The sequence below is a fragment of the Setaria viridis genome, chromosome 9 (genome assembly GCF_005286985.2).
Source record: "Setaria viridis chromosome 9, Setaria_viridis_v4.0, whole genome shotgun sequence".
NCBI lineage: Eukaryota > Viridiplantae > Streptophyta > Magnoliopsida > Poales > Poaceae > Setaria > Setaria viridis.
Genome location: NC_048271.2, coordinates 5,414,602 through 5,428,824, shown reverse-complemented (window position 1 = coordinate 5,428,824; position 14,223 = coordinate 5,414,602). Strand labels below are relative to the sequence as shown.

Sequence of the window (14,223 nt, the reverse complement as noted above, 5' to 3'; positions counted from 1 at the left end):
GGACTTCAACTTTGCAGATTAACTTTATAGCAATGGTTTGACCATATTCAGGAGCAGGAGCGATCTGCAGGGGGTTCTGCAGCACCCCCTCAGCCCATGTATGTAAATTTAATCTTCTAGTTCTCAAGTTCATCTATAAAATATGAAGTTAGCTTAACTACAAGAGGCTCAGCAACCCCTGCAGTCTGATTCTGGATCCGCTCCTGTTCTGGAGAAAGGTGTCATGTTAATATTTTCTTCTTGTGTCTCAGGCCCCAACTCAATACTGTACAGAAATATTTATTGATCCCAAATATAAGTCACTTCTTGGTTTGCCCTAAGTCTAACGTTTTTAACTTCGACCATCAATTTATAAAAAAGTATGTAGATTGATGTTTAAGATTGATCATGAAAAATACTTTCATAATATCTACTTTGTTCTATTTGTGGTGCTATATTTATATAGATATTGCTAGTCAAAGTGACATATTGAAGAGTATGTCGATGTCCTAATAGGACTTATATAAGGGATCAGAGGAAGTATATCTGGTCTGCACTTCTACATATTATTGGAAACTCTTCCAGCCATTCACATTAACATAAAACCAGATACGTGGTGAAAAATGAAAATATGTTCTGATTAAAATTCACATGAAAGAACTGAAACATCTGGAGTATGGAGCAACATGTCAGCTATTGCCTTCTGTAGACATCCATGTTTCCAAAACTCCAAGTAACAACATGAGGAGAAAGCTAGCATTGAAGGTAACTTCGCTCTTCATAGGAATACATGAAGCATTTCCTTCATACTAGGTTGCTGGCTCAAAATGACAGGAATTGTGACCTGCAAGATGGCATTAAGTGAATGGTGTAAGATTAATAACTTGGAATGGTTCAGACTTTCAGAGTCCAGGTTAGAAGTATACTTGGATCTAAGTCGGTGACGATTGCAGCTGCATTGAAGTAGCAAGTACCACCATGTTTCTTGAACTTTCTCCAGTAGTTGTTGAAGGCATATGATGCATGGTCTCTGACAGTATTGGGAAGATAGCAAGATTTGTTTGGCTCAATCATGGTGCAGTCTGCACCACCGGGACCGCATGCCCAGTTAAGAGCTTGCTGTAAGACATCATCTGGTGTTTGCTCATCTGCTATGCACCATTGCTTGTCCCAATTTCGATCATCTAATTGGATGAAAACACACAATGATTTCTTAAATGGTTGTGATTATTTTTCTGGGAGCCATGCATTCAAATTTCAGTTATTGTATCCTTTCCATATTCATATGTTCTTTGCATGTACTTGAGAATATGATAAAATATCGTTAATATATTTGTGATGTATCAGCATTTGGGTAACAAAGTTACATTTGGGTATGTCTTGTTAGCAACCCATTATTATGGATAGGAATGAGATAGTCTTTTTTCATACCAGGGGCAGAGGTTCTGACGGTCTATTCTGGAACAATGAATATAACTAGTTAATACTGTGATGGAAAAATCATTATATGATACTTTGTGTAGTGGATCTTGATCTCGAAGCATTTTAAAGTAATCTCTCTCTTTTGTCATTGACACATCTATGTAATTTGCACACATCCTATCAAGAAACATGTTTCTTGTTTATCGATCATTACTTTGTTTTAACATTTATCAGTAGGGTTGCTCAGATTTTAACCTATCACATTTTCCAGACTTTTACTGTCCAAGATCTTGCTGATGGGATCTTAAACTTTAAGTCAATTTCAAAGTTTGCAATGGGAAGAACACTGAGCAATCAGAGAGTACAAGGGAAGACGAGCACACAAACCTTCTGGAATCAGTATCTAGCAGATATCCTCTTACCTTGCTGAGCCATCACTGCAAGGAAGTGGAGGATCAAATAAAGGAGTAGTGTCATCCTAGTTGCGGCCTGCTTCTTTAGATTCCAACTCTTCATTCTGCCTGCATTTGGTGGTAAGGAAGTATGCATTCTGCCTTCTTTCAACTCCTAGGTGCTACCACTCAAGTTCTTGTATGACATTGTATTTGGAACCAGACAACTCTACAAGTAGGTATGACAAGTTGTGATCGTGTATAATAAGAGTGAAAAACAACAGTCCCTTTGCTGTCTAAAAATTAAAGGTTGGTATTCCTTACTTCACCGACAAATAAGAGAATCTCTCTTTCCTTTGAATGAAGCATGTGATGCTGGCATAAGCAATACAAAAGTACACTGGGAAAAGGGTTTACATCATCACTTGTACTAATGATGTAAATTCAATTGAAGTTCTTTTTGTTTATGGTCTGATCCTAATGAAAACAAAAGATTAGGTAGCATTTTTTTTGTTTGAACAATGAATGTACTGATGCTGTGCCTAGGTTGTATGGGACTACACACAGAGTGCATAATATCAGAGCATTTAAAGGAGGACAATAGACAACTTTGAGATCCTGGTGTATTATTTTATGAAATAAATTAAATCATTCTGGGGCTGCTTTTGAGCTGATGTTATTCCTTTCTCATGTTATTTGTATTCAGATTCCTGTATAATTGAACTTTATTTCATTCACCAGTTATATCTCTCCAGGTCAGCAAAGCAAGTTAAAGGTTCTTGCTTTGTTTATGATGCTCCCTTTGACAAGGCAGGAATCTGATGCCTCTCCATCTGCTGTCTTTCCACACCACGTTCAGTGTTTGCAATATGCGACATCTGACTGCAAAAGCCATATTGTTCCATAGCAATATACATCTGAATTCTCCTTGCATGGTAAAGGGGACCTCTTGCATTTGCTTTCTCTCCCTTATTCATCTACCCTCCACCATCCCCTCCGAAGCATGGGTGACAGGATGATCACTATAACATCAACATCTAAGGGGGAGTATACCAGAGATATTGGAGATGTTGATTTGCAGGCCTACAACAACGTGGAGAGCATTGCGTTCTACCAGGTTCCAGCAAACTTGACATCAGGCTTCTCCATGGAAAGTGAGAGATCACTAAGAGTTCATGTCTGCATGGACAATAATGGTGTCAATTTCCTGAACAGGTTTCTTCGTCACCTTGTGGAGAACGAAGAGAAGTACAGAAATTTGACGGACCTCCTATTCCATGGTATTGAATGGCAGATTGAGGATTTGCAACTTCTCTGTTCATTTTTAGGCCTTGACTCGATTGTGAAGCAGGTGGAATTCCAGAAGAATGTTTTCAGCACAAAATCAGCACTTGCTCTTGTTCCACTCTCAGAAATGCTTCAAAAGAACAACACCATCAAGGCAGTTGTTTTCTCTGAGTGTAGAATTGGGTCCACTGGAGCCACATTGCTCGCTTCAGCATTGGCAAACAACAGAAGTGTGGAGGAGTTCCAAGTATGGGAGGACTCCATAGGTTCCAAGGGGGCAGAGGAGCTCTCCAAGATGATTGAGGTGAATTATATGCTGAAGAAGTTGATCATACTTGACAACAGCTCCATTACAGTGGCTCCGCTTATCTCTGCTGTCCTGGCACGCAACCGCAGAGTGGAGGTTCACATATGGGGACACAGTCGTGGCACTAAAGGTGGCTTGGATAGCTGTAAAATTGTTGAATTTCTGCCTGAGACTGGGAGCATTAGGATCTACAACAACATTAACTCCTCAGGCCTGCATCGGGTTGCTTGTGCTCTGGCATGGAATACCACAGTGACAACACTGGACATGTCAAGTGTCCCACTAAGGTCCAAATGGACCAAAGAGCTTAGAGGAGTTCTTGAACGGAACAAGAGCCTAAAAACCATCAAGCTTAGCAAATGTTCCCTTGGGAACAAAGCGGTGGTGTATGTAGCTGCGGGACTCTTCAAGAACAACTATGTAGAGAACTTGAGTTTGGATGGAAATAGATTTGGTGGAGTAGGATTGGAGCATTTGCTATGCCCTCTTAGCACCTTTTCTCCACTTCAGAAACAAGCCAATACCACATTGAAGGTTTTGAGTTTTGGAGGAGAGGGAGCAAAGATAGGCAGGCATGGTGTAACTGCAATCTTGCAGATGCTGGAGACAAACCAGAGCCTAATTCAGCTGGCAATATGCAATGATGCAAGCCTGAAGCCAACTGATGTTGTCAAAATCTTTACTAGTTTAGAGAGGAATGCTACTCTTCGAAGTTTGTCTTTGAGAGGTTGCAAGGGAGTTGAGGGGGAGGTAATCTTGCAGACGATTATTGGCATTTTAGAGGTTAATCCTTGGATTGAAGAAATTGACCTGCATGAAACACCTTTGCATATTTCTGGTAAAACAGAACAAATTTATGAGAAGCTCTGTCAGAATGGAAGTGTTGTTCTGCCAAATGATTTTCTCGATTTACCATTAAGTGCTCCTACTTGTTGCCGTGTTTTTCTATGTGGCCAGGAATCAGCAGGTACCATCAGCATTTATATTATTTTTTTTTGAAACGATCAGCATTTCTATTAATACCCTCCTCTTTATTGCCTATAAGCAGAAATTAAGCAGCTAAATCATTAGCACATGCTGTTTATCATTTTTTTTCTTTTAACTTGGGGAATTGCTATTTACGTAGTCTAAATTTTATTTTCCCTGGAATCTTGATTAAATTCACTGCAATACTAGCCTGCTTAATGAATACATAGATTTTGTTGATGGTATAGAATATCACACATGCGAAAGAAGAAAAGGAAAGGAAAGGGAAAATAAAACTGATATTTCAATTTCTCATTGCAACTGTTAATCCAATTTGTGTGTCCATGCAGGTAAGAGCACGCTACACAACTCCATAAACGAGTGCATGAACCCATTAAAGTCGCCCTGCCTGGATGTGCCAAGTACTTCGAAGACTCCAGTTGAGCAAACGGCGTACACCAGCGCGAATAAGATTAATGCTTTCTTTGATGGAAACACAAAGTTGACAATGTGTAATCTTGATGGACACAAGGAGAGTTTTGCCTTGCAGGATTTTATGTTTCTGGTGCATGGTGGTCCATGTTTTTTCATGATTGTATCTAGCTTGGTCGCTAAGCCTGCTAATCGATATCCCAAAACCATAGATCAGATTGAATGGGAACTGATATATTGGCTGAAGTTTTTGGTTTCAAATGCTAAGAGAGTTTCACAATTGTTTCTTCCCAGTGTAACTATAGTTCTCACCCACTATGATAAGGTAGCTCATCTACCAGAAGGGTTAGAGCCAATTGCTGCACTTGTACAAAGGCTCCGAGAAGACTTCCTTCCATATGCTGAGATTTACCCCACTGTTTTTGCTGTGGATGCAAGATCATTGGTTTCCGTTACTAGACTCACTAATCACCTCCGGATGACAACTAAGACAATTCTCCAGCGAGTACCTCAAGTTTATGAAGTATGCAATGACTTTGTTAGAATTTTGCATGACTGGAGGTTGAAGAACAATAAAGCTATAATCAGATGGTCTGAGTTCCGTGAACTATGTCAACTTAATGTTCCAGCACTAAGACTGAGATCAAGGCGTGATAATGTGGAGAAAGTGGACACAAGAAGACGTGCTGTTGCAAAATCACTGCATAACTTGGGTGAAATCATATTTTTGGAGGAGCTTGGAGCACTGATCATGGATTGTGACTGGTTCTGTCGAGATGTCCTCAGCCAACTAGCTACACTGAAATCAGTCAAGACAGAAAGAAATGGCTTTGTCCACAGACAAGAGCTGGAGAGGATTCTACAAGAGAAGCTGCGGAACCAACTTCAAGGATCAAACTGGAGAGCTGGTGCATCCTTCCAGGGCAGTGATGTCATAAATTTGCTGTTGAAACTAGAATTGTGTTATGAACAGGATCCTGGGAACCCAAACACATTACTTCTAGTGCCAGCTATTCTTGAGGAAAGCAAAGAAGGGACTCAACAGTGGCACTTAACTATTCCAGAATGCAGATATGTTGGAAGGCGTCTTAAATGCAAAGATACACACATGTTTTTGACAAGTGATTTCTTTCCAAGGCTTCAGGTAAAACATTCTGTTTCTCTAACTACTTGTATAGCTGCCAGAAGTGGTATGCGTGCGATTTGGAGATATGTACTGACAACACCAGAATTAGTTTCTATATATGTTTTTGATTTTCTGAAAGAATACCTTTTTTCCAGGTTCGTCTGCACAACAAAATCATGTGCCTGGGACAACAACAGGGTGCACTCTACACTTTGGAGAAAAACCTTATTTATACAGTGATCAATGGTGTCCATTTAAGAGTAGAGCTGGGAAAGAAAGACTCATCCATAGATGTGCTTGCATGCTCCAGCAAAAGTGTTACTGACATGGTCAGGATATTCCACAAGTTGATAATCCCTACCATACTAAACTTGTCTTCCAGTTTGATGTTTGAGGAAAGCATTATCAGACCGGACTGTGTAAAGTATCTCATACCACATAGGTTCCTCCAAACACAGCAGCTGCCTCTGAAAAGAATAAAGCAAATTCTTTTGTCATTGCCAGCAGAAAGCATATATGAATATGAGCATACATGGAGTGCAATCGAGAGCAATAAAAGGATCATTTTACAATCAGGATCAGACCATGCCAGAGATATGCTGTCAGATGATGACTTCCACGAAGTTCTTCACCGTAGGTACTATGATCTACAGCACCTCGCAACTGAACTTGCTGTCACCCCAGACAATCAGCAGCAACCCGAGATCATCCCTGAAACAGATGTGGTTGATCCTTCCATATTAGGCATTGCAAGAGGTGTTGAGATGGTTCTCCAAAGACTGAAGAGAGTGGAACAAGGAATAAGGGACCTCAAGGAGGAAATAGCAAGCTTGAGGTATTACGAGTATCACCTTGTGACTGAACTCCACAGGAAAATGGACTACGTGATGAATTATAACATCCAGTTGGAGGAAAGGAAAGTACCTCAGATGTTCTATCTTGTAAGCCTGGACAACCGGTCCAAACAGCTGGTCACAAGAATACTGCCTGGGATGCGGTCCCTACGGGTGCACATGCTGTGTGAGTTCCGAAGAGAGATGCATGTAGTAGAAGACCAACTCGGCTGTGACCTGATTCAAGTGGACAACCAGACGGTGAAATCCTTGCTGCCTTACATGAGCAAGTTCATGAAGCTGCTGACCTTTGCTCTGAAGATCGGTGCCCATTTCATTGTCGGGATGGGGGAGATGATACCTGACCTGAGCAGGGAAGTGGTGCACCTGCTAGACTCCTCAGCCATGTATGGAGCGGCTGCATCCGCCGCGTCAGTGGGGGCTTTAGGTGCTGCAGCACTGTATGGAAGAGGGAGGAACAACAGCAACCAAGGTGGCGCGAGCGACATGGGAGAGGATATGAAGGCAGCCAGACAGTGGCTTGTGGATTTCTTGAAAGGGCAAGGGGTTTTGACAGGGATGGACATAGCGCAGAGATTTGGCCTGTGGAGGGTTCGGTACAGAGATGATGGCCACATTGCATGGATCTGCAGGAAGCACATCGCCGCAAGGGAAGATGAGATCTTCGAGCTGCCACTTTGAGCCACATCCAGAGCCGATAAGATCCATGTGCTAGAACAAATATGTTGTGCTAACCACAAACTACTCAGTGTCTCAGTGGCCAGTGGGCTAGGAATCAGTCTGGTGACCCAGAGATAGATGAAGCTTTTGCTAGCTTCAATTTCTTTTAAATGCTAGTTATTTCTGCATGATTATATCGAGCCAATGTATTTAGATCAACCATGTATTTAGCACACAGATAAGCCCATTTAGATCAAATAGTGCATGTATAACCATCAGCGGATCAGTCTCAGAATATGACCCAGCCGCCAACAATCAAGTACAATTTTCTCTTAAGAAAGTCCTTTGAATAAATTATTGGTTACATGAAATCCGAGCCGCCTTTTTGCATTATGACTCAAAATTAGGGTGTACTAAACCTCAGAACACCGAGCGCTGTTGTGTGGACTTTTTGCTCCTGTTTTCCTCCCCCTCAATCCACCACTGCCATAAGTGCACCTTTGTGATGAAGAAAGTACGTGTTACATTCACGAGTGACAGACACTGCATCGGTCAATCGATGCTCGGCTGAATCCAAGGTTTCTCAAAGCAGGTGTTGCGTTACGCCACGCCCTTACATGCACCGGTTACCATGGTCAGCTCTCTGAACATTCAGAACACCGGGCAGCCCTTGACGACGATGCCCGGCGCGGTGGGGCAGGAGGCGAGCGGGCAATGATCCACCTCCGTCCCCCACCACTTGAGCTCGTGGTGCGCGTTCTGGAGCGCGAAGAAGATGAGCACCCCCATGAATGCCGTCCCGGCGTCGAGCGCCGCCGAGAGCACGTAGTTGTACTTCTGCCACCACCCCTTGCGGTACCGGAACACGAAGTAGTTGAAGATGGTGCCCGTCACGAGCCAGGTGGCGATGTTGGTGGGCGTGGCCGGCGGCATCCCGGCGAACCCGTACGAGATGACGGGGATGTTGATGAGCGCGATCCACTTCTTCTCCGGGAACGCCCGGCTCAGCAGCCACACCGGCACCGGGAGCACGGCGCCGACGACGAACAGCCACACCAGGTTGCGGTACAGCCCGTGCCGGCCGAAGAGACGCCCCGGCCCGATCAGGCCCCAGATCACCGACGCGTCGAACGTGACACGGTACTTGGGGCACGTCCACGGGCTGTCCGGGTGCAGCGCCTCCACGTCGCAGATGTTCTCGATGTTGTCCAGCATCCACCACGCCACCGCCAGGTTCACCACCCCGGCGACCACCGTCCCGACCAGCTGCGACGGCGACACACGTGCATGTTTAGGATCAGTTCGTTTCACTCGTATAGCACTGGCCGAAATGTGCATGTCTGTATGCTGAAGATGATCACTACCTGGGCCGTGTACATGCACCGTGGGGGGATCTTCATGTAGTGTCCGAGCTTGAGGTCAGCGAGAAACGACAGCGCGTGCACGGTGCTGATCCGGCCGTAAATCTTGAAGAGCAGGTTGGCGATAGGCTTGCCGGGCAGCGCGTAGCCGATCATGAACTGCGCGATGATGTCGTACCCTGGTTGCTGCAAGAATGAAACAGCACACATTCAGACGAGAGGACGATGGTGGCAACGAGCTGAGGGCACAATAGATCAAAGCACAATGATCAGCGTGCCTGGTTGGTGGTGGCCTGGATGACGCCGATGGGGAGCGTGACGACGAAGGCGAGCGCGAAGGCGAAGAGCATCCCCCACCACGGCAGCTGCACCTCCTCCTTCCAGACGAAGGCCATGAGCAGCGACACAACCACGCTGCCTAGCAGCAGCACGAGGAACCACCACTGCGGCACCTGCTTGTACCTCTGCATCAGCTTCGCGTGCACGTCCAGCTTCACCGCGTTCATGGCCGACCTGCTCTGCTTCCACATGTCACTGTCCACGAGCACACAACAACAATTCACGAATGAGTCCAAGAGCATCAGCGCCGACCAGAACAAGGATTAATTAGCAAGGTCATCGATGCACGTACGTACCTGCCGTGGAAGAGCAGGACGTGGACGATGGTGGAGGTGAATCGCAGGAAGCCGGAGCCGATGGAGATGGCGAAGAGCGGGCTGAGGTACAGCTTGCCATAGCTGTCGTAGGCGGCCACGTTGAGGTCGAAGTCCTTGGTGAGCACCTTGGTGGTGTCGTACTTCTGCCCGGCGGCCGTGAAGAGCTGGTTGGAGAAGATGGGGAACCTTCGGGCGTCGAACGTGTTGAACTGCCAGTAGCAGAGCGGCACGATGATGTAGATGAACATGACAAAGCCGACGGCCGTGTTGGCGATGGACGCCCACGGCGCCACCAGCGGGCTCCCGTGGTACGCCGAGATGCCCGCCCAGTCGAGCGTGAAGGCGCCGATGCCGAGGCCGTGGTACCCGGACCCGACCTGCTGCGCCGTGATGCTGTGCGGCCACACCCAGCACGCCCACGAGAAGAAGGTCAGGATCGGTAGCAGGTACCCCGGCAGCGCGTAGTAGGCGAAGCTCGCGAAGAAGACGATGAGGAAGAAGCGCATCCGCGACGGGCCCCGGGACTTCTCCCCGTCCTCCTTCTCGTGCAACGCCCTGCATCGTCCACCCAGTGAGGCAGAGACCATTACACAGGGTCAGCTCTACCTGGTGGCATGGTGCTACTGCTAATCGAGGATTCGAGGTAGTAGTAAGCAGAGTGATTAGTTACCTGAAGAGTGAGACCTGGGCAAGATTAGAAGGCCACCACATCTCGGCAGGGTCGACCAGGTACCTCCTCAGCATGCCGGCCCAGCCGTACCCCAGTATCTGCAGTGTGCAGCCACCAAGTACAGATTGTTAGAATGTCACCAGTCAAAACGTCACTACGGCATCAGCATCTCCTGTCATTCTAGTTTATCCAGAGATGACCACATGGATGCAAAACAAACAAAAGGGAAGCACAATATCTTTTCTTTTGGATTAGTTAATCGAGGACTGGGTCATTAGTTAACCCAAAAGAACTAGAAAAGAATCTGTGCTTTCGCTTTTAAATGTAAGTGTTTATTTAACGGAAACACATGCCTTTCAACTTAGATTTCTCCATAGAAAAATGCCCTTTTTCTCAACTAGATTTTTTCATAAAAAAATATTTTATCAACTAGGACCAGCAATCATACATGGATTCTGAAGTTGCCCACTATGAAATGTACGAAGAAAACGCATGTGCACAAACAAACAAACAAAATCCTGCCAACTATTTGTAGGCCATCCTAGTACATGCATGCATGGTCTCATGATGACATAGGCATGGGATTTTTCAAACCCCCCTTTTTCGCTTTCTTCCCTGGGGCCATGATTGGTGGTGAGGTAAGTAACTCCTACGCAAACAAGAACACACGCAGGATATTGATTGGTTTGGGCATCTTGGCATGTTCTTATCAGCCGCACCTTTGATTCGGTTCTTGACTAACTGTGCACGTTACATTCGCGTGCCAGAGATGGGTCAAGATGAAACGACACAGAAGAAAGTAGCGAATCAGGCTTGATGCTTACTTGATAACCATATTATACTAGATTTCGAAAGCAACGGGGCTGAAGAAAGAATGAAGAATTTAAATTGATTGCTTGTGCATGATTAATTTAACTGCGCGTGTTAATCTTGGCCACAGTTCAGTGAAGTGCTCACCTGCAGTTAGCGAGCTAAGGTGCCAGGCAACAAGCTAAGTACCTGGGTCGTGAGGACGATGAGGAGGGCGAGGACGAAGCTGAGCGTCTGCTTGTAGTAGGCCTTCATGACGGTGATGGCGCCGATGGAGTATGCGTCGCCGCCGCCGTAGGAGACGCCGCAGTTGGCGAAGATGGTGATGATGACGTGCTCCTTGACGTTGAATGGCCCCGGGTTGAGGTTGAAGCTCCCGAGCCGTCCCCCGAGGAGCCTGACCTCGCGGTCGGGCAGGACGGCGGCCATGAAGCGCCCCGCGGGGAGCACGAGGATCTGGGCGAGGATCCCCGAGATGGTGAGCGGCTGCGTGCGGTAGGTGAAGAAGGTGTTGAGGAAGATGAGGACGACGCAGGAGCCCAGCCCCAGCGTCCACGCCCGGAATGTCATCACCGGCAGCGACGGGTCGTCCGTCTCCGGCACCACCAGCGCCACCTCCTCCACCGGGCACCGCTCCCACCCCCCCTCCCCCTCCCCCTCCCCCTGCTTCCCCACCCGCTCCTCCGCCGCCACCGGCGACTTCCGCGACGCCATCACCCACCTCCCTCGCTCACTCCCTCTGCTCCGCTAGCTCCCAAGTCCCAAACGCGGCCGATGCTTCGCCGCTGCCCGCCGTGGACGGGAGCCTAGCCTTTAGAGATTCTCGGGTCTTGGATGGTAGCGCCAGACCCCTGCTCGCCTCTATTTATATTCCGATCGCACTCGGCGGCTCTCCGTCCTCTTCCTCCTCGTACGCGCCCGGTTCACTTCATTCCCGTGGAACTCCGGGGTAAGACGTGGCGAGGGCTGGGAGGATCGCACGCGCGCATCGTGGCCGTCCGCGGGCGGGATCGGGCGGCGCGGGGAGCGGCCACCTGGGCACCCGCGGGGCACGCGCCGGCACGCGCGCGGCGCGCAGGGGCACATGATTCTAATCTAATCGCGCGCGCCTCACCGCTTTACCCGGCGATTGGCGAGATTGAGCGCTCGTGCTTTGGAAAGTAGTAAAAGTTGGCCCGGCTGCTGCCGCCTTTTAATCCCCTCGTTGCAATGTGCGAAGCTGACCTGAGCGAGCTGAGTGTGCCTGTGCAATGCGCATTGCCAGTTTTTGTGGAGTGATTTGTGTTCCGTTTTCCTTGCAGAGCCCGGCAGAGCATTTGTACTGTGCCATGCACTAGCACTGCATGGCACCGTGAGCACATCTCAGTTCTTGCGCTCGCTTCTGCGAGTTGTTAATTCGTATCACCTCTCGTGCGGTCGAACCAGACCAAAAGATATTTGTTGAACATTTGGGATGACATCGAGCATCAGCTTGTGGAGAAGGGAAAAAATCGGGGATGGAACCTTGGACCTTGGCCAAGAATCTGGTGCCGTCATGGTGTCCACTGCCCCGACTGATTTGCTCATATATTCCTCACGCCGAGCTTGCTGAAAAAAAGACAAGACTTCCCCTTGTCATGCACATATTCGTCATCCAGAGGCAACCGCCAAGACGATTTTGTACTCCAACGGTACCACTGGCTGGGAAGGGACTTGGCCGCTGAAAATGAGAAGCGAGTGGACACCAATTCGCGCATCAGCGCGTGGGCATGGAGAGTCCTGCAGGACTCCTGCCGAGGCACAGGTGGGTGATGCAGAGAAGGCGGGCATCTGGTTCTGCGGGCACACATGGGTGGTGGCGCCGGCGACTGGCGCCTGGCGGGGCGGCGTGGCTGCTGCTCCACCTGCCGTAGAAGGAGGACAGCAGGGGACGAGTGCGGCAGCGTGCCAGGCACAAGCACCAGACTGCCATGCATGGCCGGCGGCCCGGCGCCCGGCCCCGGAGCCCCGGAGCCGCAGGGCAGTACCAATCACTTTTGCAATGGGAATCGATTAAAGGGTGCCAGCTTTGTGGCGTTCTTGTCCGGTCACGTGGAGTGAACAGCAGCATGTCGCAGTTTCAGCTGAGATGGAGACTAAAAGACCTTGGAGAATGGAGATCAGTAAGCAGCTTTCCGAATGTAGAACGGTACGGATGAATTTTAGTCGATACGAGTACTCTTCGACGTCTTATTATACTCTTATGTATCCAGAGTCAGATTATTGAGCGCTAGCAGTTGCACCGTTCACAATCACAACAGAAATACCATTTTGGACATACTGCAACACTGCATGCACATGCACTGTTCTGCTTCCATGGGACACTGCGCTAGAGCCTGGTGCACACGCACCCTTTTTGGAGGTCCATTGATTCGATACCATTTGATTTTGCGCCCAGCAGGGGTAACCAAGCCGAGCACTCATGTTCTCGACGCTGGATTGAACAGAAAGCGAGCGACCACCTCAATGCTGGGAATCTGACCTTAAATTAGCAAACCGGCTGAGGACGGCATTTTACCAATTTCAGCAAATCATCATGCCGTTTGCCCGAGTGCTTGAGTGATGAGTGGACAACGGAGCTGATCGAACCCCCGGTCCTAACAGGACCATCGAACGTGCCCCGGCTTCCCATCATCACCGAGCTCTCTCTCCATCGTGAGGAGGGCGAACACAAGTGACGAGTCAGAGCTGGCCTTTTCCAACAGTGGCTGGATGCCAAATGGTCTCTCGCTTTCCGTTATGCCGCTCCCTGTGCGTGTGCGGTGTGCCAGTGCGCTCGCCGGAAAAGGCCGAAAGCGAAACGGAGCCCCCCATCGGCCATAGATGGCCGTGGTGCGCTTACGCCCCTGCATATATAATGGCCGCGAGCGCGCCACCCCGCCAAACGCGCGCGCCGTGTGCGAGCCGCGAGGCCCGCGCGCGCGCACCACGCGCTCACCGTGCGCTGCCGCCGGGGCCCCGCGCCACCGCGGCGCCGACGAGGAGACACCCGGGACGAGGCGGGTCCTCCTCCTCCGACGCAGCCATGCTTCAAACACACGCTTCCTCTCCACGTGTACGTGCGGATTGTAACACTAGCGATTAGTGGTGTAGTGGAGGGTGGAAGCTGTAGTGGAGTAGTGGTAGGCTTGCTCGTGAACGCGGTGCCGCGTGTGCAGCCCAGCGACGGCGGCGTGCGGCGGCATCGACGGCCAACAGGCTACAGGGCATCTAGCGCATAGGCCTGGGACCTCCTGCTGCTCCACGCGTTGGGCGGTTGTGCCGGGGCGGCTGCTGCTGGTAG

General features: G+C 48.7%; 3 protein-coding genes across 5 annotated transcripts; 1 reads left to right on the top strand and 2 right to left on the bottom strand.

The window, feature by feature from the left end:
- Positions 1-526: 526 nt before the first annotated feature.
- On the bottom strand, positions 527-1,959 carry LOC117840752 (glucan endo-1,3-beta-glucosidase 4-like). Its single transcript, XM_072291121.1, has 3 exons — positions 1,824-1,959; positions 906-1,163; positions 527-823 (listed from the first exon to the last, which is right to left on the bottom strand). Exons 1-3 carry the CDS (start codon positions 1,948-1,950, stop codon positions 789-791), a joined length of 420 nt encoding a protein of 139 aa, XP_072147222.1. The 5' UTR covers positions 1,951-1,959; the 3' UTR covers positions 527-788.
- An 811-nt stretch (positions 1,960-2,770) lies between these two features.
- LOC117840749 (protein TORNADO 1) lies at positions 2,771-7,796 on the top strand. Of its 3 annotated transcripts, none has more exons than XM_034721269.2 (4): positions 2,771-2,910; positions 3,009-4,354; positions 4,704-5,929; positions 6,067-7,796. In XM_034721269.2, the coding sequence occupies exons 1-4, from the start codon at positions 2,861-2,863 to the stop codon at positions 7,444-7,446; spliced, it is 4,002 nt and encodes a 1,333-aa protein (XP_034577160.1). In that variant the 5' UTR covers positions 2,771-2,860; the 3' UTR covers positions 7,447-7,796. The 3 variants fall into 3 exon arrangements, with proteins under 3 accessions (XP_034577160.1, XP_034577159.1, XP_034577161.1); XM_034721270.2 differs by lacking the exon at positions 2,771-2,910 and having other exon boundaries at positions 2,999-3,073; positions 3,145-4,354; XM_034721268.2 differs by having other exon boundaries at positions 2,797-4,354.
- Positions 7,673-11,819, bottom strand: LOC117840750 (oligopeptide transporter 3). The gene is made up of 6 exons (XM_034721271.2): positions 11,112-11,819; positions 10,113-10,210; positions 9,422-9,997; positions 9,065-9,320; positions 8,790-8,972; positions 7,673-8,691 (listed from the first exon to the last, which is right to left on the bottom strand). Exons 1-6 carry the CDS (start codon positions 11,634-11,636, stop codon positions 8,077-8,079), a joined length of 2,253 nt encoding a protein of 750 aa, XP_034577162.1. The 5' UTR covers positions 11,637-11,819; the 3' UTR covers positions 7,673-8,076.
- Positions 11,820-14,223: the final 2,404 nt, after the last annotated feature.

Bases quoted from the DNA above. Each gene is read 5' to 3' on its own strand.
- LOC117840750 (XM_034721271.2), bottom strand. From the start codon at position 11,636: ATGGCGTCGCGGAAGTCGCCGGTGGCGGCGGAGGAGCGGGTGGGGAAG. The intron at 9,998-10,112 runs GTAACTAATCAC...TGGACGATGCAG, and splicing joins GCCCAGGTCTCACTCTTCAG to GGCGTTGCACGAGAAGGAGG. The intron at 8,973-9,064 runs GCACGCTGATCA...TCATTCTTGCAG, and splicing joins TCCAGGCCACCACCAACCAG to CAACCAGGGTACGACATCAT.
- LOC117840752 (XM_072291121.1), bottom strand. From the start codon at position 1,950: ATGCATACTTCCTTACCACCAAATGCAGGCAGAATGAAGAGTTGGAAT. The intron at 1,164-1,823 runs GTAAGAGGATAT...TCATCCAATTAG, and splicing joins TGCAGTGATGGCTCAGCAAG to ATGATCGAAATTGGGACAAG. The intron at 824-905 runs GTATACTTCTAA...GCCATCTTGCAG, and splicing joins CGTCACCGACTTAGATCCAA to GTCACAATTCCTGTCATTTT.
- LOC117840749 (XM_034721268.2), top strand. From the start codon at position 2,797: ATGGGTGACAGGATGATCACTATAACATCAACATCTAAGGGGGAGTAT. The intron at 4,355-4,703 runs GTACCATCAGCA...GTGTCCATGCAG, and splicing joins ATGTGGCCAGGAATCAGCAG to GTAAGAGCACGCTACACAAC. The intron at 5,930-6,066 runs GTAAAACATTCT...CCTTTTTTCCAG, and splicing joins ATTTCTTTCCAAGGCTTCAG to GTTCGTCTGCACAACAAAAT.